At 39.4% G+C, this 24,685-nt stretch overlaps 2 protein-coding genes across 3 annotated transcripts; one reads left to right on the top strand and one right to left on the bottom strand.

Moving 5' to 3' along the window:
• The first annotated feature begins 981 nt into the window (after positions 1 to 981).
• Positions 982 to 15,579, top strand: cap1 (CAP, adenylate cyclase-associated protein 1 (yeast)). 2 transcript variants are annotated; one of them, XM_078267367.1, is made up of 13 exons: positions 982 to 1,096; positions 6,488 to 6,592; positions 7,174 to 7,274; positions 7,572 to 7,649; positions 8,203 to 8,346; positions 9,007 to 9,092; positions 9,775 to 9,880; positions 10,354 to 10,543; positions 10,645 to 10,823; positions 11,105 to 11,228; positions 11,938 to 12,020; positions 13,723 to 13,866; positions 14,443 to 15,579. In XM_078267367.1, exons 2-13 carry the CDS (start codon positions 6,490 to 6,492, stop codon positions 14,524 to 14,526), a joined length of 1,422 nt encoding a protein of 473 aa, XP_078123493.1. In that variant the 5' UTR covers positions 982 to 1,096; positions 6,488 to 6,489; the 3' UTR covers positions 14,527 to 15,579. The 2 variants fall into 2 exon arrangements, with proteins under 2 accessions (XP_078123493.1, XP_078123494.1); XM_078267368.1 differs by lacking the exon at positions 982 to 1,096 and adding an exon at positions 1,544 to 1,709.
• On the bottom strand, positions 15,577 to 24,471 carry ppt1 (palmitoyl-protein thioesterase 1 (ceroid-lipofuscinosis, neuronal 1, infantile)). The gene is made up of 10 exons (XM_078267371.1): positions 24,385 to 24,471; positions 23,525 to 23,647; positions 22,029 to 22,138; positions 21,090 to 21,217; positions 20,737 to 20,807; positions 19,482 to 19,584; positions 19,256 to 19,346; positions 18,540 to 18,638; positions 18,376 to 18,447; positions 15,577 to 16,006 (listed from the first exon to the last, which is right to left on the bottom strand). Exons 2-10 carry the CDS (start codon positions 23,637 to 23,639, stop codon positions 15,884 to 15,886), a joined length of 912 nt encoding a protein of 303 aa, XP_078123497.1. The 5' UTR covers positions 23,640 to 23,647; positions 24,385 to 24,471; the 3' UTR covers positions 15,577 to 15,883.
• Positions 24,472 to 24,685: the final 214 nt, after the last annotated feature.

Below are 24,685 nucleotides of genomic sequence, written 5' to 3'. Positions count from 1 at the left end.
CGATGTGATTTTTCTGGATTTATGTTTTAGATTCCGTCACTCACAGTTGAAGAGTAGCCTACCTATGATACAAATTACAGACTTCTACATGCTTTGTAAGTGGGAAAACCTGCAAAATCGGCAGTGTATCAAATACTTGTTCTCTCCACTGTATGTGATTTCACGTCATGATTACAGCAGATCGAAGCAGCGGATGGTGATGATAGCACAAGTAACATAAGAAAATGTAAAATTTAGTAAGTCATTTTACTTTTTCGTTGCTTACAGCATATGAAACAGTTAAAGTAGGGCTGTAACAATTAGTCAATTAACCGATTACTCGAACAACAGAAAACTAATTGTCAACAATTTTGATAGTTGGTAAATCGTCATTTTTTAAAGGAACACTGTTTTGTCCTCAAAACGGCCCTGGTAAATAGTGATGGGCACTTTTTTTCTGACATTTTACAGAATAAACGATTAATAGTTGAATAAAGTGACAGTTTACTCAATAATAATAACAATTCAGTGCAGAATAAATTAATTTTAAGCATGGAAAGCACCATTAATATTGTTATGTGCATATTTTCTGAATGTATGACTGTCTTTGAACAGTGCATTCATGGGAAAAAAGACTGCAACTCCAGTTTACTGAGTGTAGTCATAATGCATCCTCACACCAGAGGCCAGGACAGCTCAGAAAACATGTTGAAACTCGACAGAGCACAAGAAACGTGTACCACTGAGATGATCAGTAATTATGCAAACTGCACGTCTGCAGATGGATACAGTATAGGCCTACAATATGTGATATTTTTTTTAAGGAAAATGAATGCCATAATGACACAGCTCTGCTTCATAGCCTTCTTCGGATATATCATGAGAGGAAGGAAAGCAGTTGTTTCTTTCGCGTTTTTTCCGTTATATTGCTGCCCCCACACTCCTTATATGGGAAAGGAATTAGTTGCGCGAACAAGGGCGGAAACGCTGCGCGGTGACAGCTGGGTAAATTCACGGACATACAGGAAGAAAGAAAGACGAAGTCTGTCTGCCCTGCAAGCCTGTACACTCCCACGGTGACATTAAGGACCAAATCACTGCTTGACCAGTTTAGCAGGTAAGCAGAATGCAGTTGTGGCGATTTTGTTGCACATGTAACGGTTTGCTATAGCGTAAAAAATTAAGCGAACTAGACAACAGCGCGTCGCCGCTTCCTTCGTACCGCTGCATCGAATCATTCAGAAATTATTTATTAAAATCGGTGTGATGCTAACACACCCGGCTAGCCGAGGTTGCTATATGCTGTTAGCCGCAAATCTGATGGTTGTCCGCTAACTGATATATATATGAAATTGTTTTCAACCTTTCGTTAACTTCTTCTTTCTGTGTTAAGTGACGTCGGTTCGCTGAAATGTGGTAACTTCTTTTTTTCTGCAGAGGCAACGTTAGCTTACACAAGGAGGGGGTGTGTGAAAAAAATCCAGGAAATGCCGAAACAAGACAGCACACACTCCACAACAGGGAGGGGAAAAAAAACAGACCCCAATTAGGCTAACACGTACAACTGTAACTAGCTTAACTTAATATCTTGATGAGTTTGTCAAACAGAAACCGTTTGTCAGAAGCCATGTTAGCCAGCTCTCTCGTCTCATTGTCGATGAGGGTGTTTTGACACATTTTGTAAGCCCCGCAAACTGAATCCTCATTGATAAAGCAATCGTCTACTAGAAGTAAGTGATTTTTGGGAAACCTATGTTAACTCCGTTCAAACTCAAGGTTTCAAAATGCCTAATCCCCCTCCTCCTATTTAATCGATGATTGAATTGTAGGTAATTGTTTGTCGGTTAGGGTAAACTTGACGGGACATAGAATTCCGCACTACACCCACCGGCTCTGCTAGCTAGCTAGCTAGCTTTAGCCGAGCTAGCATCCTTGGCCGTCTGATTGAAACCCCAGTGATCGCATTAACATCAGCGGCTTTGAACTTGATTTGTTGGAGCCCTGAGCCCACCGAAGTAGGACTGGTTAGGACGTTTAGAGACGATGTGTGTTTTTGTTTTATGCCATGCAAATAAACAAAAAAGGCTACACACACTCACTTCTTTAGGTCTGGCACACAGGCAGAGAAACCTTCACATGGACCTAACCTACTTCACTGCCCCTGCATGCTGATGATGCTTTATGCAGAACATTTGTGCCCTATATGTCCACAAAAGTAGGTCTATGAATATAATTGGCAGGGTTTCACATATTGGAGGAAAACCAGCACGAGCTATACTATAGAATAAGTAATGTAAATGCATCTTTCTATTAGTCTCTTGATTGAAACGACGTTGTTCAAAAGGCAACAAAAAGTGTATATATAGTTTAAAATATTGTAGTATTATTGTATTGTAGCTTCATTTTTTTTTTAAAGGCTCAGTACTTTCCTACAACAGCTGGGCATGTGGATACACAGACAGTACTGGATAGTAGCATCAATCCATTGTTGGTTTTGGCCTTTTTATGAGATTTGTGGACAAGAAGAAAAATATAGAGTATCACCTGGCTTATCCTTGTAACTATAATGGTCCAAGCTTATGCATATGTAAATCATTTTCTTAAATTCTTAGTTAAAAAGGCTGCCATAGACTCTTGTTCCTCCACCTCTGAAGTTGTGGTTAAGCCCCAGTTATGCATTTTTATAGTGCTTAAATCTAAGGAAAATCTTAAGAAAGGCATGATTCCCTGTATTGAGTCATTTCTATATCTGCCCTCTCTCATCCCTGGAAAGTTCTTTCCTTGACAGTGGAGTTTCCTTGGTGGTCAGCAACACTTTGCTTCAACTTATGTGGTCACTTTATTTTAGTGCACTTTAGGAAATGTTTTCCAGCATCTAAACTGATGTAGCAGAACCGGAAGAAGTTTGTTAGTGTCATTATAAACAGTTTGTCATCAGTAAAAAAAAAAAAAAAAGAAAAAAAAAGAAATCCTCCACTCCCTTCCTGCATTGCTGGTGAGTCATCTCTCAGCTGGGACCAGGAAGTGAAACAGTTGAACCTTGATATCTGCAGGTATATTGTAAAAGCTGCTGTGGCCCTGAATATTTAGGCATTTAGGTCAAGGGTAGTTAGGGTTAGAAATGAATTTACAACTTGTTTGAATGAGTGAGACAGAAAAAGGGAAATTGAAGCATTTTGAAATGTGACTGGCACATCTGCTGTAAGAGTAGTACTCTGTTGGCTATCGTAAGTGATTTGTTTTTAAATGTGACAAGGAACCGCTACCTTTTACTGCTGTAGCAATCTTTTGGGTGATGGTAATACAATGCTGTTTTTCTACAAGAACTTTCCCTAACATACAGTTTAATAAATTAGCAAAAATTTGATTCAAATCTGGAGCTATCTAATCCTACAATCTCAAAGCTCCTTTTCCTACTTTATGATAACCAGGAAAGTACCTTCAAATGTGCCTCTACCTTCATCTATCACAGCCAAAAATGTTCTCTCAGTCATTAGATCTTTTAAGATATAGTTCAGTCCGTGTGTCGTGTAAGTGACACTGTAACAGCTGCTTTAAGTTGTGTGGACTCATTAGTGAGAGTGGTCTGTGTGCCTCTATTCACCGTCAGCCAGGTGTAAGTACCTGAGACTGGAGGCAGTCACACAGGTGAAGGCAGTGTCTGGTTACAGTCGTCTTATGTAATGTTAGCTTTTTCATTAGGTGTGTGTGCGCTAGACTTGGATTAAAGTTGGTTAATCGTGTATTTAAAGGGGTAAGTTAGGATAATCAGTTTGCATGTTGGCACCAAGCGGCAACCTCCGGTGCTGAAAAATGAAGCCAATGCGGAAGTGCCAAAAACTTCAGTTTATCGAGGGGCCACAGGAAGCTGGCTACAAAAGGCAGTCAATCCCCATAAACCCCCATGTTAAAATGCCCAACCTTACATCAGAATAAAACCTGTGTACAGCCTGGTATGAAAATAGCCTATGGGTGATGTCACAGAGACTACGTCCATATTTTATACAGTCTGTGGTTGGCAACACATGCACTACTGTTTTATTTATCATACAGTGGTGTGAAAAAAGTGTTTGCCCCCCTTCCTCATTTCCTGTTCCTTTGCATGTTTGTCACACTTAAGTGTTTGAACATCAAACCAATTTAAACAATAGTCAAGGACAACACAAGTAAACACAAAATGCAATTTGTAAATGAAGGTGTTAATTATTAAAGGTGAAAAAAAATCCAAACCATCATGGCCCTGTGTGAAAAAAGTGATTGCCCCCTAAACCTAATAACTGGTTGGGCCACCCTTAGCAGCAACAACTGCAACCAAGCGTTTGCGATAACGTGCAATGAGGCTTTTACAGCGTCCTGGAGGAATTTTGGCCCACTCATCTTTGCAGAATTGTCCTAATTCAGTTACATTAGAGGGTTTTTCGAGCATGAACGGCCTTTTTAAGGTCATACCACAACATCTCAATAGGATTCAGGTCAGGACTTTGGCTAGGCCACTCCAAAGTCTTCATTTAGTTTTTCTTCAGCCATTCGGTGGTGGACTTGCTGGTGTGTTTAGGATCATTGTCCTGCTGCAGAACCCAAGTTCGTTTCAGCTTGAGTACACGAACAGATGGTCGGACATTCTCCTTCAGGATCTCTTGGTAGACAGCAGAATTCATAGTTCCTTTTATCACGGCAAGTCTTCCAGGTCCTGAAGCAGCAAAACAGCCCCAGACCATCACACTACCACCACCATATTTTACAGTTGGTATAATGTTCTTTTTATGAAATGCAGTGTTCCTTCTACGCCAGATATACTTGGACACACACCTTCCAAAGAGTTCCACTTTTTGTCTCATCGGTCCACAGAATGTTGTCCCAAAAGTCTTGGGGATCATCAAGATGTGTTCTGGAGAAATTGAGACAAGCTTTGATGTTCTTTTTGCTCAGCAGTGGTTTTCTCCTTGGAACTCTGCCATGCAGGCCATTTTTGCCCAGTCTTTTCCTGATGGTGGAGGCATGAGCGCTGACCTTAACTGAGGCAAGTGAGGCCTGCAGTTCTTTGGGACGTTGTTGTGGGGTCTTTTGTGACCTCTTGGATGAGTCGTCGCTGCGCTCTTGGGGTAATTTTGGGGCGGCCGGCCACTCCTGGGAAGGTTCACCACTGTTCCATGTCTTCGCCATTTGTGGATAATGGCTCTCACTGTGGTTCGCTGGATTCCCAAAGCTTTGGAAATGGCTTTATAACCCTTTCAGACTGATAGATCTCAATTACTTTCTTTCTCAATTGTTCCTGAATTTCTTTGGGTCTCGGCATGATGTGTAGCTTTTAAGGATCTTCTGGTGGACCTTACTGTGTCAAGCAGCTCCTATTTAAGTGATGCCTTGATTGTGAACAGGTGTGGCAATAATCAGGCCTGGGTGTGGCTAGAGAAATTGAACTCAGGTGTGGACAACCACAGTTATAGTATGTTTTTAACAAGGGGGGCAATCACTTTTTCACACAGGGCCATGATGGTTTGGATTTTTTTTCTCCTTTAATAATAAACACCTTCATTTACAAATTGCATTTTGTGTTTACTTGTGTTGTCCTTGACTTTTGTTTAAATTGGTTTGATGTTCGAAACACTTAAGTGTGACAAACATGCAAAGGAACAGGAAATGAGGAAGGGGGCAAACACTTTTTCACACCACTGTAAGTGCCATCTTTTTTGCTCTGTAAGTGCTTCCTTAGTTTAAACTTTAGCTGCTTGTGAAACATACAAGCATCTGTAAATGACATAGCTTGGATAACAGGGCAGGTTTTCACTCTGCAGAGTGTCAGCAGTGACTTGTAGTGTACAATCTACATACCTTTACTCAGCAAGTTCTGACCTGCTTCCCAACACACCCATTTTTCTTCATTTTTCATTACTCAAGTAGAATTCAGTGACTCTAACTACGGGCCAAAAAAGGGCAAATTTTAAATTTTTTGGGTCTATTCAAATTTTGGAGGACTTGGTGTGTGCGGACCAGGTAATGTAGGATAATGACTTTCACTATAAACTGGTGTGCAATGTAAGATCCCTGTTTTAGATTGATGACCAAATACTTCACCATGTTTCTCTTAAACATGTTGCCTTTTATATGGGACAGCCTGGCATCTGACTGCAGGACACAATCAACCAAAGGGAAAAAAAAAAAAACTTGCCCAGGATCCAGAGCACTGCTGTTTTTCCTACCAAACGAGCTGATTTTTAATTGCAGTAATTGCCTTTACCTTGTGTCCCAGGAGTAATTCAGTCCCCAATTAGAAGACTGCTAGAACAGAAAGTACCACTGTGTCTAAATGATTAATTACTGGGACAACAACGAAGAGCTTTTTGAAGTGAAGAAGCTTGTGGATTTGCAGATAACAATGTTATCAAAAAAAAAAAAAAAGGGATTTGACCTTTGGCTGCTGTAAGGTGTGACCAGGAACCAGTAAAGCTTGTAGCTCATGCTTACTCCATTGTTTGCACCTTCCTTAATGGATTTCTCAATCTCACAGGTATGGCTGAGTTGGCGAGTCTGGTGCAGCGGCTGGAGGTGGCGGTCGGTCGCCTGGAGTCCATGTCAGGCCCTGGAGGCAGTGGTGGAAATTCTGCTGGGGGAGGTAAATGATCAAGTATCATTATTATACTGTAGATGAATTACATTTATCATAAATAAGATGTCTGGTGGACATGTCTCTGAGTAAGATAGTCTACTTGAAGTATGCATTAATCAGATAAATCAAGTATTTACATGTATTTACAAAGCTGATCCTAAAGAGAGCTTTTGGGCTGGGCCTTTTCTTTCACAATGGTTAGTTAAGAATTCATATGAACCTGTCCATGCAAATCTTGCATTAGTGCTGCTGCCACAGCCATTCAATACAAACAAACGAACAAAGATAACAAGTCCCTTAGCCCCTGACCTCCTATCTTGCTTTAAAGTGTAATGAGTTAGCATCTTCTTTTTTTCAACACTGTAACGATAAAAATATTTTACTATCCTTCCTCATCGAGCGGTTACACAGGACCATTGCTACCGCTGCGCAGAAATAATTTAGTTTGGATGTCAACATTCATTTGCTGGGAACTGTAAACTCCACTTATCTCCTGTGTTGACTTGTTGTTGTTTTTTTTTTTTACAATATCATGGTCTTTTAAAATGTTTAAAAGCATTTTTATGTCATGATTTTGTTCTCTGTAGCTGTATCGGCGTACGTCGAGGCCTTTGATGTGATTGTCAGCGGTCCCGTGGCTCAGTACTTATCTCTTAGCCAGAAGATCGGGGGCGATGTCCAGAAACATGTAAGTTACAGTTAAGATGCAAAATAATAGAAAAATGTGGCAGTCAGTTCTGTCATTTATTCACATCAAGTCATCTCACTTGACACACCACCAAAATGATCTGTTAAGTCTGTGTTTTTATATATTAACTACAAATTACACTTTTTTTTTTTTTAATGGTATAATTTTTTTTTTAACAAAACTTGTGCATGTTTGTCATTCGTTTGTTTTGTTAGACATGTAATTGTCAATACAAACTGTCTGTTTCCATTTCTGTTCAGATATTTTAAACTAACTTTCCTCTCTCTTCCCTTTCAGGCAGACATGATGAAGCAGGCATTCTCCAGTCAGAGAATACTCCTCATAACAGCCTCTTCCTCCCAGAAGCCCTCTGATGTGAGTTAAACACACTTCGTAATTGCTCGGTTCCTTAATTGTCTCAGTTAACTAAACGACATTGATTCCTCAATTTTAGGAAGTTGAATAATTCATTATGCTAGCCTCTTTTCTTTATCCCTGCAGCGCCTTCACTCTTTCACAGCCAGGTAGCTTTTACTTTGCATTGCGTCATTACTTAATAATAGTGGGGTTCTTGGTGTTTTTTTCAGTTAAAGTGGAGATCATGGCAACCAGATCAGCGGAGATGGCTTTGCTCAGAGTTTTTGCAGTCCCCTCGTTGTATCACCCATTTTTAACTAGCTGGCTTTGCACTTCAACTATAAATCCAGATTTGGTCAGAGACATGCCATGCTGAAAATTTGAAAGGAAAATGACTTTGTAATTGAACTTTTTTTTTTTTTTGTAACAAGATTTCTTAAGTTTACACAAAAAGTCACCTGATTGAAGAAAGAAGGGTTTCCTGAATCTAAAACTTGAGCCTGCTAAAAATCTATCATGAGTGACATATTTTAAGTCCTGTTGTAAAACTTTTTGTCGTCTTCCTTTTCAGGCAGTTTTGACGACTCTCCTGCAGCCGGTGTCCAAAGCGATCCAGCAGGTGCAGACGTTCCGCGAGCAGAACCGCAGCTCGCCGCATTTCAACCACCTTTCTGCCGTGAGCGAGAGCGTGCCCGCTCTCGGATGGATCGCCATGGTGAGACTGGGGATGGGAGTGGTTAACGGGCAGAAAGGGAAGCTTTTTGGGACTTTTGTTTGTGTGTAACAGAGAGTTACTGTGTGTGGGTGTGGGTGGGGGTGGGTGTGTGTGTGTGTTGGGGGCAGATAAATGAGTGTATAATGGCCGGAAACAAGCCACTCTTTGATTCTGTCATCACTGTTTGCTGAGCGACAGTTTGTTGGCTGACACAGAAACAGAGCTTCACTGTTAGAGTTTAGATGATTAACTCTTTGTTTGCTGTTGTTTTGTTCTTATGACTAATGCATCCGGTTTATAAATACACATAATAAGATGCATTCATTCTTTCTACGCATACTCCAAAATATCTTGAAGATCTCCTCATATTTGGCGTGTGAATATATACTTTCTTACTTATACTGTAGTATGCAAATTTAAAGGAAAACTTCTACATTTTGGGACATACAAGTATCCACTTTCTTGCTGAAAATAAGATGAGAAGCTCGATAGCACTCACTTTTATACGCTAAATGTAAAGATGGAGCCAACAGCTGGTTAGCTTAGCTTAAAGACTGCAAACGGGGAAACAACTAGCCTGGCTGCCTCCAACGAGACTTTAATTTAATATTCAGTTTAGACACAAATGCATTTGTGTTTACATTTTTCTTTGCGTCCCAGGCTCCAAAGCCATGCCCCTACGTTAAAGAGATGCAGGATGCTGCCATGTTCTACACCAACCGTGTGCTCAAGGAATTCAAGGAAAAGTAAGTAAAGCTGCATTATTCTGCAGTAAAGCTGTCCACACACTAATTTGAGATGTAACGCAACAATCTAGTGGGCTTCCTTTTTTTTTATGCATCATTTGTTTTTAAAATATTGTAATGTCTAATAACTAAAAGGGTCAGATAAGCTTTGATATGCAACAAAGCAGCTTGCTCAACCCATCTGTCTTACATCTTTCCTTCCTCCAGGCTCTTTTTTTTTTTTAAAGTTCACTTTTACTGAGTCAGCGCTGCCACACGACATGCTGACGCATGCTACTGCCAGACTTCCTGTATTTAGACCAAAGCTTTTGTGTTTTGTGAGCAGAGTAACAGTCACGTTAGAAGGTAGAAGTTAATGAGACTAAAATCACCCTTTTTATGCTGATCAGTTGCACAGAAACCGCTTTTAATCAAATGTGTCGGTGAGTGACTCTGCAGAGTTGAATGCTGTATAAAAAATACTAGGCATGGGATCAAAACAGTTGCTGTTCAAGTAGTAGAGATCTGGGCTTGGTGGCTAATGTGGATTTAAAACGTAGTAGTAAATGTCTGGTTTTGTTTCGGTTCTACGTCTCAAACATTGTCTGTTTTCCTGTGAGACCCAGAGACCAGCAAGAACGACAAATTGCTGGAGGGGGTAAAAAGCTAAGATTTAAATGCCTGTTTTAATCTCTTCTCACAGGGACCAGACACATGTGGACTGGGTGAAGGCCTACCTCTCCATCTGGGCTGAGCTGCAAAACTACATCAAAGAGCACCACACCACCGGGCTGACCTGGAGCAAGAGTGTGAGTCCCATAACAATAACACTTCCTCTAAAGAGCCAACATACAAATAAAAAAAGTACTATAAATAAGACCATATTTATCAAGCGACTTACTCCCACTTACATTAAAGTGTTAGAGTAACATTTTAAAAGCAGCTCTCAAGAGCTCAAATGAATAATCATATGTCTATTCTTGGCAGGAAGAGCCAATTGGAGATGAGGACTTAATCTGAGCCTACATCTGCCAGATAGTTCATTTTTTTTTTAAACTTTCTTACATTTTACTCTGTTCCTCAACTAGCAATTAGAATGTGAAACGTATGACAATCTCATATTTGCAATATACCATGTTTATACATTTTGAAGAAATGAAAACAAAACTGAAGCTAGTAGACGAGCTACATCAGAGAAATTAGTGATTAAGTGATTGCAAACAACAAGAATAAAGCTGGCTTTTGGCAGTTAACAGCATACCTAATTTTCTGTCAATCTCAGGGTGCCGTTGCTTCGGCCTCTGCAGCTCCCCCCAGTGCTCCTGCTGGTGGATGTCCTCCCCCACCTCCCCCTGGACCACCTCCTCCCGCCATGGACTTGAGCGGATCCTCTGGTGGCGGTGGCGATTCTGGTGCTGACAATCGTAACGCGTTGTTCGCGGCCATCAACAAGGGATCGAACATCACCAGCGGTAGGGGACCGTTCTCAGTGACCTGCATCAGAGGAGCTGAGCCAGAGACATGGTATGCTGTAGGACTTACTAACGTTTCCCTCTTTCCTTGACCTCTCCAGGCCTGAAGCATGTGAGCGACGACCAGAAGACCCACAAGAATCCTAACCTGAGGGGTACGGCTCCAGTGCGTTCCGGACCAAAACCTTTCGCCTCATCCAATCCCCGACCTGCTGCGTCGGCCACCCCGACCCGCAAGCTGCCCCCTGTGTTTGAGCTGGATGGGAAGAAGTGGAAAGTGGTAAGTTGATGGTTAATTCTCGCTAATCGATTACCTAGAACGTTACAAATTACAGCCTATCCAACTTATTTTAACTTGTAGTTTGTTATCCCTGTAAAAGGAAAGACACTGAAAGGAGGAGTGGACCAGATTTACAAGGGTAGACATGTTTTTGTGGCTTTTGACTGGAATACTTTTTATTTATTTTTATTTTTTTTTAGTAACTCTGTGTCATATTGTCATCAACTCTTCATCTTTATTTTCTTCACTCTTTTTTTCTTTTCTCTTCTTGCCCTCTGCAGGAGAACCAAGAGGGAGCGCAGAACCTGGTGATCGACCGCACTGAGCTGAAACAAGTGGTTTATGCTTACAAATGCAACAAGAGCACCCTGCAGATCAAGGGCAAAATCAACTCCATCACTATAGGTAAGGACAAAACTGTTAGATGTTTAGAAGTAGCTAAACTTACTGGTCAGAATCTTCTAAGCCAGAAGTTTTAAATAAATGGCTTAGAAATCATAAATAAAAACAGACTCAACTTGAACCTTCAGAACTTGGCTGAGAATCATCACATTTTTAAGTTTTCTTCAGTATCAAAGTAATCCAGTCATATTTGTCTTCAAGTTGCAGCCTACAGCTTATCCTCCAAAACCTATACCTTTTGACAAAAAGTCAGACAATAAGTGCAGTTGATTTGGATTAAATAAATACAATATTTAAGAGTTATACAGAATATGTTTTTGAAATACATCTTTCTGGTTAGAAAGCCATCACATGGAAAGACTACATTTTATTTCACTGACAATTATTGTAAACTGTATGGAGAAATTGACTTAAGATTTATTTTAAGACTATGATATAATTAAATATTGGAAAATAATTGACAGTTAATTTGTTTAAACAATTGCATCTGTCTTTAATTGGCCTTGTTTATGTACAAGTATTGTGTTGCCCATTTCAACCCGCTCATTTAACTAGAAAATACCCCAAATTATAACAAACAAAACGGTAATACAATGTCAAAAAGGCCAGTGTGATGGAACAGGTAGTATTTATCTTTAAAGGTCATCTCTTGACAGTTAACAAGGCATGCGTACCTCTGACCTCTAAATATGTGTTTGTTTCTCTCCATCAGATGGCTGTAATAAAATGGGTCTGGTGTTTGATGATGTCGTGGGCATCGTAGAGATTATCAACTGTAAGGATGCCAAGATTCAGGTGTGTAAACAAACATGCCATGTAAAACAAAATGCTGTTTTAAAGAGACTATAACAGACCCAAGGCTGATGCCTCTATAGCAAGTAAGCTATATAAATTGTATGCTTGCTTTGAGGCAATCGACAGCCAACAAGCAAAACCAGCTGAAGCAGAGTTTAATGGATGGGTGGGTGCACCTCTCACACCCATCCCCCTTTCTAAGCATGACCTCAGGAGGGTGTTACGACCCTATCATGCAGAGAGTTACCATTGATGTTAGAATAACTGAAGGAAGGGTGGGAGGCGCTTGTTATAAAATGATCAGTACAATTTATTAATAATACAAAAGAAAATGTGCAGCAATGCTCCACAGCCACTGAAAACCGAAACAAAAAGCAAACTCGCCACGGTCAGGCAGAGGCCGATCTACAATGAGACAAGAACAACAATGTTAGTAAATGAAAAGGCAAAAACTAAATTACAAACAAAACCCAAGCACAAGATAAACACCGTCCTTTTTAGGAAAAAGGAGTAAAACTTACCAACACATGCTCTGGTAAGCACGACCTGCTGCCAGCCAGCAAAACAAAGGTATGGGAGAACAGGGAGGAAACGGCTGAAATAGAATAAGACAGATATGAAATACGAGTTACAGTGCAGTGACGCAAAGCTCAAGGACCACCTCAATGTGCATGTGGATCCTTGACTTCCGGACAGGCAGACCCCAGGTTGTGAGGGTGGGCGGACACACACCTCCTCCACCCTCCTCCTCAACACCGGAGCACCCCAATGTTGTGTTTGGAGTCCCCAGCTGTACTTCCTGTACACACACGACTGTGTAGCCACTTCCGACTCCAACACCACCATCAAGTTTGCTGACAACACAGCTGTGGTGGGCCTGATTTCGGGTATCCTCTTAAACACTGAGGAATTTCTACTCCTGTATCATTGTGTGTGTCCTGACCTCACTTCCTGGTATGAAAACGGCACTGAACAGGACTGCAAGGCCCTGCAGAGAGTGATTCATTAGGGCTGAACACACAATAGGTGGCTGTGACCTACTCTGCCTAAAGAATATTTACACCAGGCTTTACGAGAATAAGGCTAAGAGAATCATCAAAGATCCAAACCACCCGGGTGACAGCCGTATCTCCCTGTTGAGATCGGGTAGAAGGAAGCGGATATGCCAGGCCAGCACAGAGTCTTAGGAGGAGCTTCTACCCTCAGGCCAATAGGATCCTAAATGAGGACACTGCCTGAGACTGCCCCCACCCCCACATTCTGCTTTATGTTGAATCAAGCTGATGGGATTACATTTCCCTGGAATTGTACCTCTCTCAGCAGACTGCAGTGCAATGTTGATATTTGGATGCTGGCCACTGGCTTTGTTGCATTTTATATCGCACAATGATTTGTGCTGTCCTGTCACTCTTGAGTTTGAGTTTTTTTTTTATTTTGCTGTACATTGATGCATTTTTCATAAATGCCCTGCTTATATATATATATAGTCATGTAGTTACACACAGCAAGCTTAGTAGTTTGCTTAGTTTTAGGCCACAGAGCAGCGCCACTGTTATTAGATACAGTCCTTTTGCTCAAAGACTTCTTGATAGTAGTTCAGTGCAGATAAATGAAGATACAGCAGAAATAAATCCAACTTTTCTTAGCAACATGCCGTTAATCAGCAGCTATTACATGTATTTTGTTGACTTTTTGTATCCAGGTCCTGGGTAAGGTCCCCACTATCTCCATCAACAAGACGGACGGTTGCCATGTCTACCTGAGTAAAGACTCTCTGAGCTGCGAGATTGTCAGCGCCAAAAGTTCAGAGATGAACATCCTGGTACCCAACAAAGACGGAGAGTTTGTGAGTATCTTTTCAGGAGGGAAATTGGAAAATTTGGATGGTGGTGATCTTTTTCTTTTCTTTTTTTTTGTCAACAAATCCCACAAAGACCAAAACCAACAATGAATTGATAGACTAACAATAATTGTTTTTGTTTCCTAATGTAGCTTATTCCTCTGTGCCACTGAGCTCCATTGTTGTCCAAAAACTGTTAAAAACAGGGGGTGGGGGGATGATCACATGATAATGCACAACTGAGTGACAAAAATGCCTTGCTCCTGTTTGACCAACATTTGCTGAAAACTACAGTGTCTAGTTGTTTTAGGAAATTAGCGTTTTCTTCTAAACTGAGTCTATATATTTGTGGCCTGTTATTAAAGATGTATGTCTTGAGTGGGAACGAAAAGGGTTTGGGGCTGAGGGCCACAAACAGGATAGGGAATTCCAAAAGTATTGGAATACGTTGTTGGTTTTGTTCTTTTCATGAGTTTTGTTAACATTAAGAAAAACGTAGAATCTTTCCAGCTATATACTTTTTTTTTATGTAGCACAAGAATATAAAATAGTAATTTAAACATGACTTTTCTCTCATCTCAGACGGAGATGCCTGTTCCTGAGCAGTTCAAGACCATCTGGGACGGAAACAAGCTCATTACCACAGCAACAGAGATCGCCGGATAGGCAGCAGCATGTGAAATGGCGGCCCCTCCTCGACACCATCCCCACCCCATTTTCTTTTGTGTGCGAATGCCTTCCTGACTGATCAACCAACCCACCAGCTAACTCTCACACTGTAGACTGAGATTTGGACCTCATGTGTTATATCTTCCTTCCTTGTCAGCCAATCACAGCTTAAGCTGTCCCTTCCATCAGCCAATGAGAGGACTGCTCGCTTTTATCTGGAGCAAAATCCTCCAGCCAATCAGCAGGGAGCGGCTTGTCATTCAAATTGGTTTTCTCTGTAAGCCAGTGAGCACTTTTCAAAAAACCATGAGTTTTGCCAACAGCTGGGATGCTCTGTATGATATTTTGTATCTATCTGGATAATGCTAAGCAAAATTTAACATGTCAAATTTTAACTTGTTTTGTTCCATTATATGCAATTCACTAGTGAAGCACTAGTTAAACAAAGACGATAATGGCATCCGTATCACCTCAGCCGATGTTGATTATAATATTAACATTCATAGTGGATAATATAAAAAATAAAAGTCAGCACTCTCAAGAGCACAAATAGGATTAAAAACAATTTGTGTGCACACATCATGAAGCTCCCCATTTTAGATGATGTTGGAACAATTAAATTAGGAAAATTATCATTCCATGTGCTTTTCCTTAAACCCCACACATAGGACATTCCCGAGTAAGAAACATTCCATATAAAGGAGACATGTAAGAAAAAGAGCACAGAGATGTTATGAAGTGGAAGAAGAGACTGAAGGGTATAATCATTGTTAAATGCTCCACCTCAGTCTCTTGATTACAAATATCTGCTGTAATCATCTGTACAGATATTAATTACTTAATAGTCTTAAAATATTAGCCTGACCATTGGCATCTCTCCACTCGCTCATGTCTGCACTCTTTGGTTATCGTCAGCTCTTGAAGTTTTAAAGCTCTTGGCTGAATTTCCTTTATATTGTCTCCTTTTTACCTCCTTTATTTCTTTGGGTCCAAAAATCTGAATTCTGCTCATTAGTACTGGAGACATCATTAAAACATGTTGCAATAAAATGTCTGTCTGTCTTTATTGGATTAAACATGTATTCTGTACAGAGGCAGTTAAATGATGTACATTAGGCTTAGAATTTATTTAAAAAAAGAATTTGACCTCAGAACAACTGTTAGTTATGCAGTAGTAAACTTAAAACACAGATGCTAAAATTAACATCACAAAATATCAACATGCTACAAGTGATCAGTGCAAAAGTAATTAATTATGTGCTTTCTGCAACCCCTGCTCAGGTTATTAAGCGTTTTACTTAACTTCTAGTTGTCTGATATTATATTTACTCTGAGATGACTGACTGGAAGTGTTTCAGTGTAAATAAGGCAGAAGGTTTGCATTGAACCACTCTCTGGTGAACTGCAGGTGGTCTCCCTTGGTTGCCAGAAAAGCCAGCTTTCCAGCTTTGTCCATCGCTGCCAGGCCCAGACGATCCTGCACGTGGACACAAAATTCAGTTTCACATACTCAGAAGCTTAACTGTCTAAAGGCAGTCGTTGGTAGGATATATACTACACGGTGTCTGAAAGATTGAGTTATCTTTTTAACGTTTAGCGTGAGAGTAAGGATGACATGTACAACCAGTTTGGCAACTTAAAGGTGCAATATGTAATATACTGTATTAAATCCAAAAATTACCAAAATATGTCATCAGATTTTAAGGAAACATGCTAAGTTTAAACACTATCTTTTCTGGCAACAATGCTAATGCCAGTATTTTCTCCTTTGAATTTCCGTTCTGTGACCGAATGTCTGTCTGTGTATTGGCCTGTGTGTTGGTATCAACTGCCCATTTTGACAGCCCAGCCAGGTTGCCAGATACACCTGTAAAAACGCAAACCCAGCGAGCTACAGCCATGGAAGCAGCAAACAAACGAACGGGATCAACTGGAAATTACGCAGGATTTCACTCTTTTCGGCCAGATGTCCATTACCTTACCCATTCTTTGTGTTGGAATTTCTCCACTCCGGTGGATTTCTGAGGACTATGGTTAACTGCTCCTCAGGTCTCTGCAGGGTAAATCCAGACAGCTAGCTAGACTATCTGTCCAATCTGAGTTTTCTGTTGCACGACTAAAACAACTTTTGAATGTACACGTGTTCCATCAAAACAAGTTCCTTCCCGAGGCTATTTTGCAGCGGCGCCGGATGCTTAGCGATCCATGACGATTGTGATTGGTTTAAAGAAATGCCAATAAACCAGAACACATTTTTCTCCCATCCCGAGCTATGTGTGGACTAGCCAGACCCTCCTCAGCAGCACTGTGGAGTAAGGTCAGGCAAAGGAGACTAGATTATACCCGACCTAAAACACCTCAGTGTTTCTAAACCGTTGCATTACCAGAGACGTAACAAAACCCAGGTAAATATTGGAGATGTATTTGAAAGATGGAGACAGCTTAGAGCCCAAAAGGACGCCGAGTTGGCTAATTTCCTCCTGAACAGGTAAGCATTAAGCTTCAGGCTAACTTATCACACGGATCATTTCAACATTTGTGTACTCACATTGAATTATATAGAGTACCCGAGTTGGTTACTCGCAAAAACAATTGAGACACAGCCAGTAAAGTGATCCCGACTGGTCCTGGCTAACGCTGCCATGCTAACTGCTAACGGAAGGACCAGACAATCGGGCCGTGGCTGTTTACAACCACCTTGACAGACCTAAACCGCAAGTTTGACTTCCTCATAATGGAAACATTTAACTTTGGCAAATAAAGCTAATGTACTTGCACTTACTAATTGTTGTCTGGAGTTTGAACCTTCAGGGTTGAAAGCACTTAATTGTAAGTTGCTTTGGATAAAAGTGTCAGCTAAATGACATGTAATGTAATGCAAATCAAATGTGTAGCCTGTTCAGCAACTGTAACCGACCGACGGTGAGTAATTTTAAGCCAAGAAAGTGTGTCTGTCAGTCAGGTAATGTTAGAGAGGACCGTGAGTTTGCAGTGTGTTAAGCGATTGTTACCGACATTTTAAGCCAAGAAAGTGTGTCTGTCAGTCGGGTGGAGGAGAGGGCGGCAATGTTGTTGTGTTTTTAGTGGTTCTTGCCGTAATTTTAAACGGAGAAAGTGTGTCTGTCAGTCGGGTAGAGAGGACGAAGAGGTAGTGGTGTTTTAATGGACATATAATAGTATAATAGTTTTTTTAGGCGTGAAAGGACCTCCAAACCAACACAATTTAAGACCATTTTCTATCTAAATCCAAGACAATTTCTAAACTCCAGTGATTTAGTATTGAGTTTTCATAAAGTTGGACGAAGAAACAAAACGCATTAGAGGTCGCGATGTCCTGACTTATGTCCCTGGTATTAACCAAGCTCCAAAGACGCTGGATCCCATAATGCTAGTATCAAGGTCATTTTCTCAGACTTCAGAAAGCCTACAGTTCCATTTAGGGACCTTGTCTACGGACTCTACAATAAAGACACAAAATACCAGAGCCACAAGAGACATTATACAACAGTTTTTACAAGCTGCTCCCGTGAAGAGAAAACTGAACCTTGTGTAAAATAGGTGGTTGCTAAGACTGATGGGAGCTGTACACTGATAAAAAATAACAGTTTTATCTTGTTCAAATATGACAGCCGGCAAAGTAGAAGGTACCCATTTTACTTATAGTAATAAACGTTGGTTCCAGACCTCTGAGTCACACCGTTCAGTAATTCAAATACAATTAATGAATGGATAAAGAGAAAAGAATATGGACAGAAAGCCCTGGTATCATGTTTCAGATTTTCAGGTTAAACCAACAATCCTCACACTATCAATTGTATTTCCTCATGAGACAATAAACACAGTTACCTCTTTGTAAAGAACGCTCTCCTGTAGAGTTTCAGTCTCTTTGGCCTGGCCCATTTTCAGGAAGCCGAACCACTACAGCAAAAATCAGGACAAGACGGTTTGTGATGCGGCTTTATTATATTCAATGAAAAAGATATATATTCTATAGAGTGTGTGTTCGTTACCTCTGTATCAACAGGATCAACTACAGTGTCCTGCAGGAACTTCACCATGACGAACTTCTCCAGCAACTGAAGATTCTTCTTATACGTCTCATTTACAGCCTTTAAAGCAAACAATAATTAGACAATACAAAACATATTGAGAAAGCAGATTAATCAACTGGATCCAAACTATAATACAAATATGTGAATGAGCAGAAACCTTTAGCGTTTGTTCATCTTATAAAGCTATATGTAGGCTGTCTATATATAAAAATATATACAAAACTTAAGGCATAGTACACAAAAAACTATTTTAATTTTGACCAATAATTACATTGTTGTTTGGTAACAATACAGTTACTATTGATTAATAAATTCTGATTAAATTCTTAATGAATGAGTCACTCAAAGTAATTTTTCACAACCTGGCAACCCAAAAATTGTTATTAATGGCTTAGAACTGATCTGTGAAACACTACTTTTTTAAACATTAAATATCTATCAGCTCTTTCTAAAGGGTAACTTATCATGTGAGATACAGTTAAAAGCCAGTAAGTGGACCTTAACATGCACTTATTTTGTCAAACTACTTTTTTCAAGAACAGACTTATTATTTTACCACAATAACAAAAGCTTTCCCACTGGTCTCCCAATGTCTGAACTAATTACATTTTGCATCAATGCAAGCTTTGAATTTGCTCTCAAATCCCAGGTCTGGTCTACAGCTGCATACTGACCCTCTCCTGATTGATGTCGGCCAGGAAGAGGCTGTGCTTCTTGTACAGGTCGTCATTAAAGGGGTCGTGCCAGTACTGGGCCTGCACCAGGCTGATAACCACAAACACAATGCCCAGTCAGTGCTACGGAACAACAGTCTGTACAGTGGTGACGATAGCCACACAATATCAGGGCTGCTAAACACATTAGCATCACTGAGAGATAAACAATCATTAAACAACTTACTGTTTTTGAACCAGGTCGGTGTAAGCTCCGTTGTTCAGAGCTTTGCGTATCATGTCACAGATGTGGGAGCTCTCTCCGGGACACCTGGGCAGCCCGTACACTCCTAAGGATTGAAAAACATACAGTATCTTGTATCTTCAAAACAGTTTGTGATAATGATAATATTCACACAAATTCCACCTGCTGAGGAAGATCATAAAAAATCTAATTTACCAGTATCTAAAAGAGGAAACACATTTGGTCAGAGCTGCAAACACAAAAAGCAGTACAATAAAGTAATTTGAAAACTATCAACAACAGCATTACCAACAGATGAGAGCATCTGCTGCGGAACATAATACAAATCAGAACTGACTCTAGAGAAACTGTGGGATATTACAGGTATTATAGTAATAGCAAGAATATGTATGATGATGACCATCTTTAGTCAAAATGTCAAAGAGCAAACAGCATGCATGTTGTTTTTCAATCCTTCAGTGCAGGTTATTAATACCCAGCACCTGGAAAGAATTTAAATAATGAGCCATTATTGACAACAAATCCCATGAAAAGACCTGAACCATCTATGCAATCTTTCAATATTTTACGGCAATACTTTTTTCTTTCCTACTGCAGATGTAAATCTTTAGTGGTCACAAATATCAAGTTTAATTTAAAAAAGAAAGGGCAAAATAATGTTCCTAAACAGCTGTGCATGTTACTCAAACAAGAGTAAAAAAAACTGCATTTGTAAGGGACTATTTTCAGATGCTGATTAATAAACATGCTCTAGTGAGTTTTAACGGCAGCAGGAAGACGTATGTGGGATTAAAAATAAACTACAGCGCCTATGTTCATAGTAATGAAGGAACATGTCATCCAGTGCAACAGTGTGGCTCAATGATGAGTTTGTAATAGTTTCGGCAAAATAAAGCCTTATGGCACAGAGGAATAAGATATAGCAGGCTTGGATGCAAAGAAAATACTTGTTGGTCAATCAATTCATTGTTGGTTTTGGTCTTATTAACGATAAGTAAAATATAGAATAACACCAGCCTTATCCTTTAAGGATGTGCATGTGCTTCTTAGAGACTGTCTAATATACTGAAGTATAATAACAATAGTTTGGGGATTTTAGTATTACAAACTGAATCTAGAATTATACATTTATTAACTCTATTAGTATAGAAACATATGAAACAGAAAGGGATTTTAGTGCCGCTTTGCCAAGGGAAGTGAGCTGAACTTGTGTTTTGGGTTTTCATAACCATGTTACCTTGGTGCTGGCCCCCGACGGAAATCAGTGTTTTCATTGGTGGAGAGGGACAGCGCTGAGCCACAGCTCTCCTGTGGAAAAAAGGAACCAGGCGGAATCAATGCAAGCTTCCTCATCCATGTCAGGAGACAAATATTTTTTTAACAAACAACATGCTCAAACAGAGGCTGCAACCTCAGAACGAAGGTCAGGGTTGAAATCACACTATTCTCAAAGATATTTGTATTTTAAGTATTTCATTCACTCCAGGAGAATCGGGCAAGAAGGGAAACTACACAAACAGAATTTGTCCAATTTCTACCACATTCACATAAAAAAAAAAGCATTCAGTGTCCAGAACAATAGTTACATACAGAAACTGTCCCCCCTGGGAGAAGCCCATAGCATTGTATCCTCCCTTCAACTTTGGGTCCTGAGCCAGCTGACTGCAAACCATGGACACCTGCTCATTTACATCCATGAAAAACCCATTTTCTGTGTCCTGCAGGAGGAGAAACATGAAAAGTTTAAAGCATGACAGGCAGATTAAAAAGAAGAAAACGAGCACCGTCCAAGAGGAGAAGAGCAGAGAGCTAAAGTCACGGTGTTAGGATGGATCAAAGCAGAGTCATGCTGGTTTGCTATGAATATTAAGACTGAAAAATGACAGTGAGGTTGTAAAACAGCTACTTTTCTGATGTAACTTGTGCCACTAGCACTGCAAATTTTACAGAATAGGAATCCTAACACATCATGTGGATGTATCAATCACACCTGCTGTATGCCCGTTTGGTTCACATGTATTTTGTTTTGAGGAAAAGAGGACCTGTTTTTCTATTGAAGGCAGAGAATTAATTGATGTACCATGACACAAATTAAATAAAGTCTCAGTAAAATATAACTGATATTTTTTGGTAAAGTTTAGAGTTACTGAACTTAAAATAGCTACCTTTTTTTTGCAAAAGAAACATTAAGATATATAAATATAAATTAGAGCTCTGTCATTTTACATTACAAAATAAATGTGCAGAACAGAAAAATAACAGAAAAAGTCAAAAGAAGAGTGCTATTAAAATAAATGATTGTAATAATAATACTTTTTGGGATATAAGGTGGAATATTTATTTATTCTCAAAATGATCACTGTGTTGATGAAGCTGCGTCTGCATTTATGTGTTAAAAAACATAATAAAAACATCAATGAAAATAAAAAAAGAGTGCAGATTGTATTTTCTCTAGCAACGTAATAATTTTGGAATCAACACACAACTAGAGACTAAGTTAACAGTTTCCAGTTTTTAGTGTGGAATTACCTGAATGACGTTCTTTCCAATCATCAGCGAGAGCACGTAAATGCCAGAGATCTCCTCCTCAATCATCTTCTTTATCGCCCCCATACTGAGCGGGTTACAACAGCTGTCGCCTGGTGGACACGTAAACATACTTTATTATCATTTAAACTATTTAGCTAAACCTCTCAGTTTACAATGATAATAGTCTATGTTAAACCAAAAAGTATTGTCTGTGTAGCCAAAGCCTGATATATCTTATTCATCTCTGCCAAAAAGCTCCAATGGTGTCCAAAAATACACTAAAAATATAAAATGAGCCGCACTGTTGCACTGGATGACATGTTCTTTCATTACCATGAACGTGGGAAACCATTGTTTAATTTGAGTCCAACATACGTATATATCGTTTCACTATAGTCACGAGAGCAACTAAGTATTACTCTACCGCTAAAACTAGTCCCTGAAAAACACAATATTTATTACTGTTTGAGTAATGCTTAAATTGAGTAATTGTTTGTTTTTGTCTTTTCACTGGATTTATTGACAGTTAAAAACATTTATAGAGCAAAGCTTATCGTCTCCTTTTATCAAAGCATTACTTGCATAAACACTGGCTCTTTTTCAGAAATATTCTGCCTTACTTAACATCAGTTAAATATATAAAACAGACAGCTGATCGGTGCAAATCACAATCTACTGCTGTTAAAACATGGAGAGGCTTCAGTGGAGCCACAACAGCTTATGTAACTTCACCTCAGAGACACCTGAGCCATTGTTGTTAAAGGAGAAGAGAACATGTTTTTTTTTTTTTGTATTTCCCCAACCAGCATGCAATTAAAATGAGCAACTTTCCAGTTAGACGTGTAACTCTGAGGCTGCATACACACCACACCTCTCTAACATTACAGGTCTGGTAAGGTTTGTGTGTCAGCATAAATGTCCAAGTTAATAAGAAGTGGTGGGTTTATTTTTCTTGCTTTCACTTTCACCAAACTGTATTAACATTGGTGGATGCGTAATGTCTTATCATGATCTCCCACAGTATACCTTTCCCTTTCTGTTCTGAAATGAGGACGAGAAACAGATCACAACCTTATACAGTCTATGATCACAACATTATAAGTCTTTGAAACAAGATAAGGGGTTTTCTTTCTTCAGTTTCTTATCTCCTTATCTCATCTTTAGTAGAGATTCAAAACTTTTCAAGTATACTAAATATGTTAGTCTGAATTTTGTATTTGTACAGTATTTCACTCCATTTAAACATCATGTAGCTTAAATAAAGAGCTGGAAGAAGCTGATATATATAATATATACTGTAAGTGAAACGGTCAGACACAGTTGATGAGATCTTTTTTTCAACCTTAAAGCTACGTAACAGGAAATACAAAGGGGAGGCCATATGAAGAGTTAAATAAATAATACTAGGTACAAATTATTCCTCAAAATCTTCAATTAGACAACTCAATAAATTGTTTCATCCTTTCAGTACAAGAATGGACAGCACAGTGACTCACCCATCCCATGCCACAGCACCAGTGGAACGGTCTCATTGTTGGCATCATAAACTGGGCTGCCAGCAACCAGTAGCACTGGACCAGCCAGCAGGAAACACAGGAGGACTGCTGTCATCCTGGACCCTGAAACAAACACATAAAGGGTGTGCATTTTGTTTTGAAAAATACATAATTATCTTTTCCCTTCTTCACTTTTTACTATTGCATTAAGACATAACTCTGCAAGACAACCAGAGCAGTGACAAATGAACTTAACCCCATACCTGCTTTTAATAACTGGCTTATGAGCTTATGATAAAACATGTAATAAAATCCAATGTCACATTCCTCTATTGTTCAATGTAAACATTAATAAAGATCGTTATGATTAAAATATCCTTTTTAATCTCTCCTTCCATCTCAGCACAGACCTATGTGTAACTTATCTCTGCAATATTATTTTTTGCTGTTTTTAGTTGAATGCTTCATACTTTTCATTGATCATTCACTTTTTAAAAGATGGTTTGTTGTTTAGCTGTTATATATGGCATTATTGTCAAACTTCTCACTTATTTTTTCTGTTTTTGTCTTAATTATATACATAAATATAAAGTTTAATGGAAAAATACAGTAGTAGGTGCTGCTGCTGTTACATCTAACAGTCTTGTGAAAAACAGAAACTAAGCTGACTGCATTTCCTGCTATCTACAACGCTTTCAATTTATTATAACTGCACAGAGACTCTCAGATATATCAGGAAAACAACAAGACAGTGAGCTAGAAATAGTACCAAGATAATGAGGAAGGTTAAAATCAACATAACATATAGTCTAAATGTTCCAAAACAGCATAAATGTCTATGGTCCAAACACATCACTCACCGTTTATGTTCTTCCTGCTTCTGTTGTTGGACTGTTTGTCAAGTGACTATGTTTAGAGCGAACAGCCAATCAGATTCAAGGGACGTGGCTAACACTGAAGGGAGCGGAAATGTCTTGTGACTAGCTTCTTTTGTTTTCAGTAATCCTGTCAGATTAGTTTGAATTAATCAAATCTGTGACGATATTATGGTTGTTTAAACTCTTGGTAAATTATCTTAAACCCCGTGTGGATACGTGAAGGTCTGAAGTGGCATTTTAACATATAAACACCGCGCTTACAGCTGCAGTTCTAGCTAATTAG

Source organism: Sander vitreus, chromosome 14, assembly GCF_031162955.1.
Source record: "Sander vitreus isolate 19-12246 chromosome 14, sanVit1, whole genome shotgun sequence".
Classification (NCBI taxonomy): Eukaryota; Metazoa; Chordata; class Actinopteri; order Perciformes; family Percidae; genus Sander; species Sander vitreus.
Note: the sequence above shows the minus strand (reverse complement) of the source record. Positions and strands in the feature narration are given on the sequence as shown.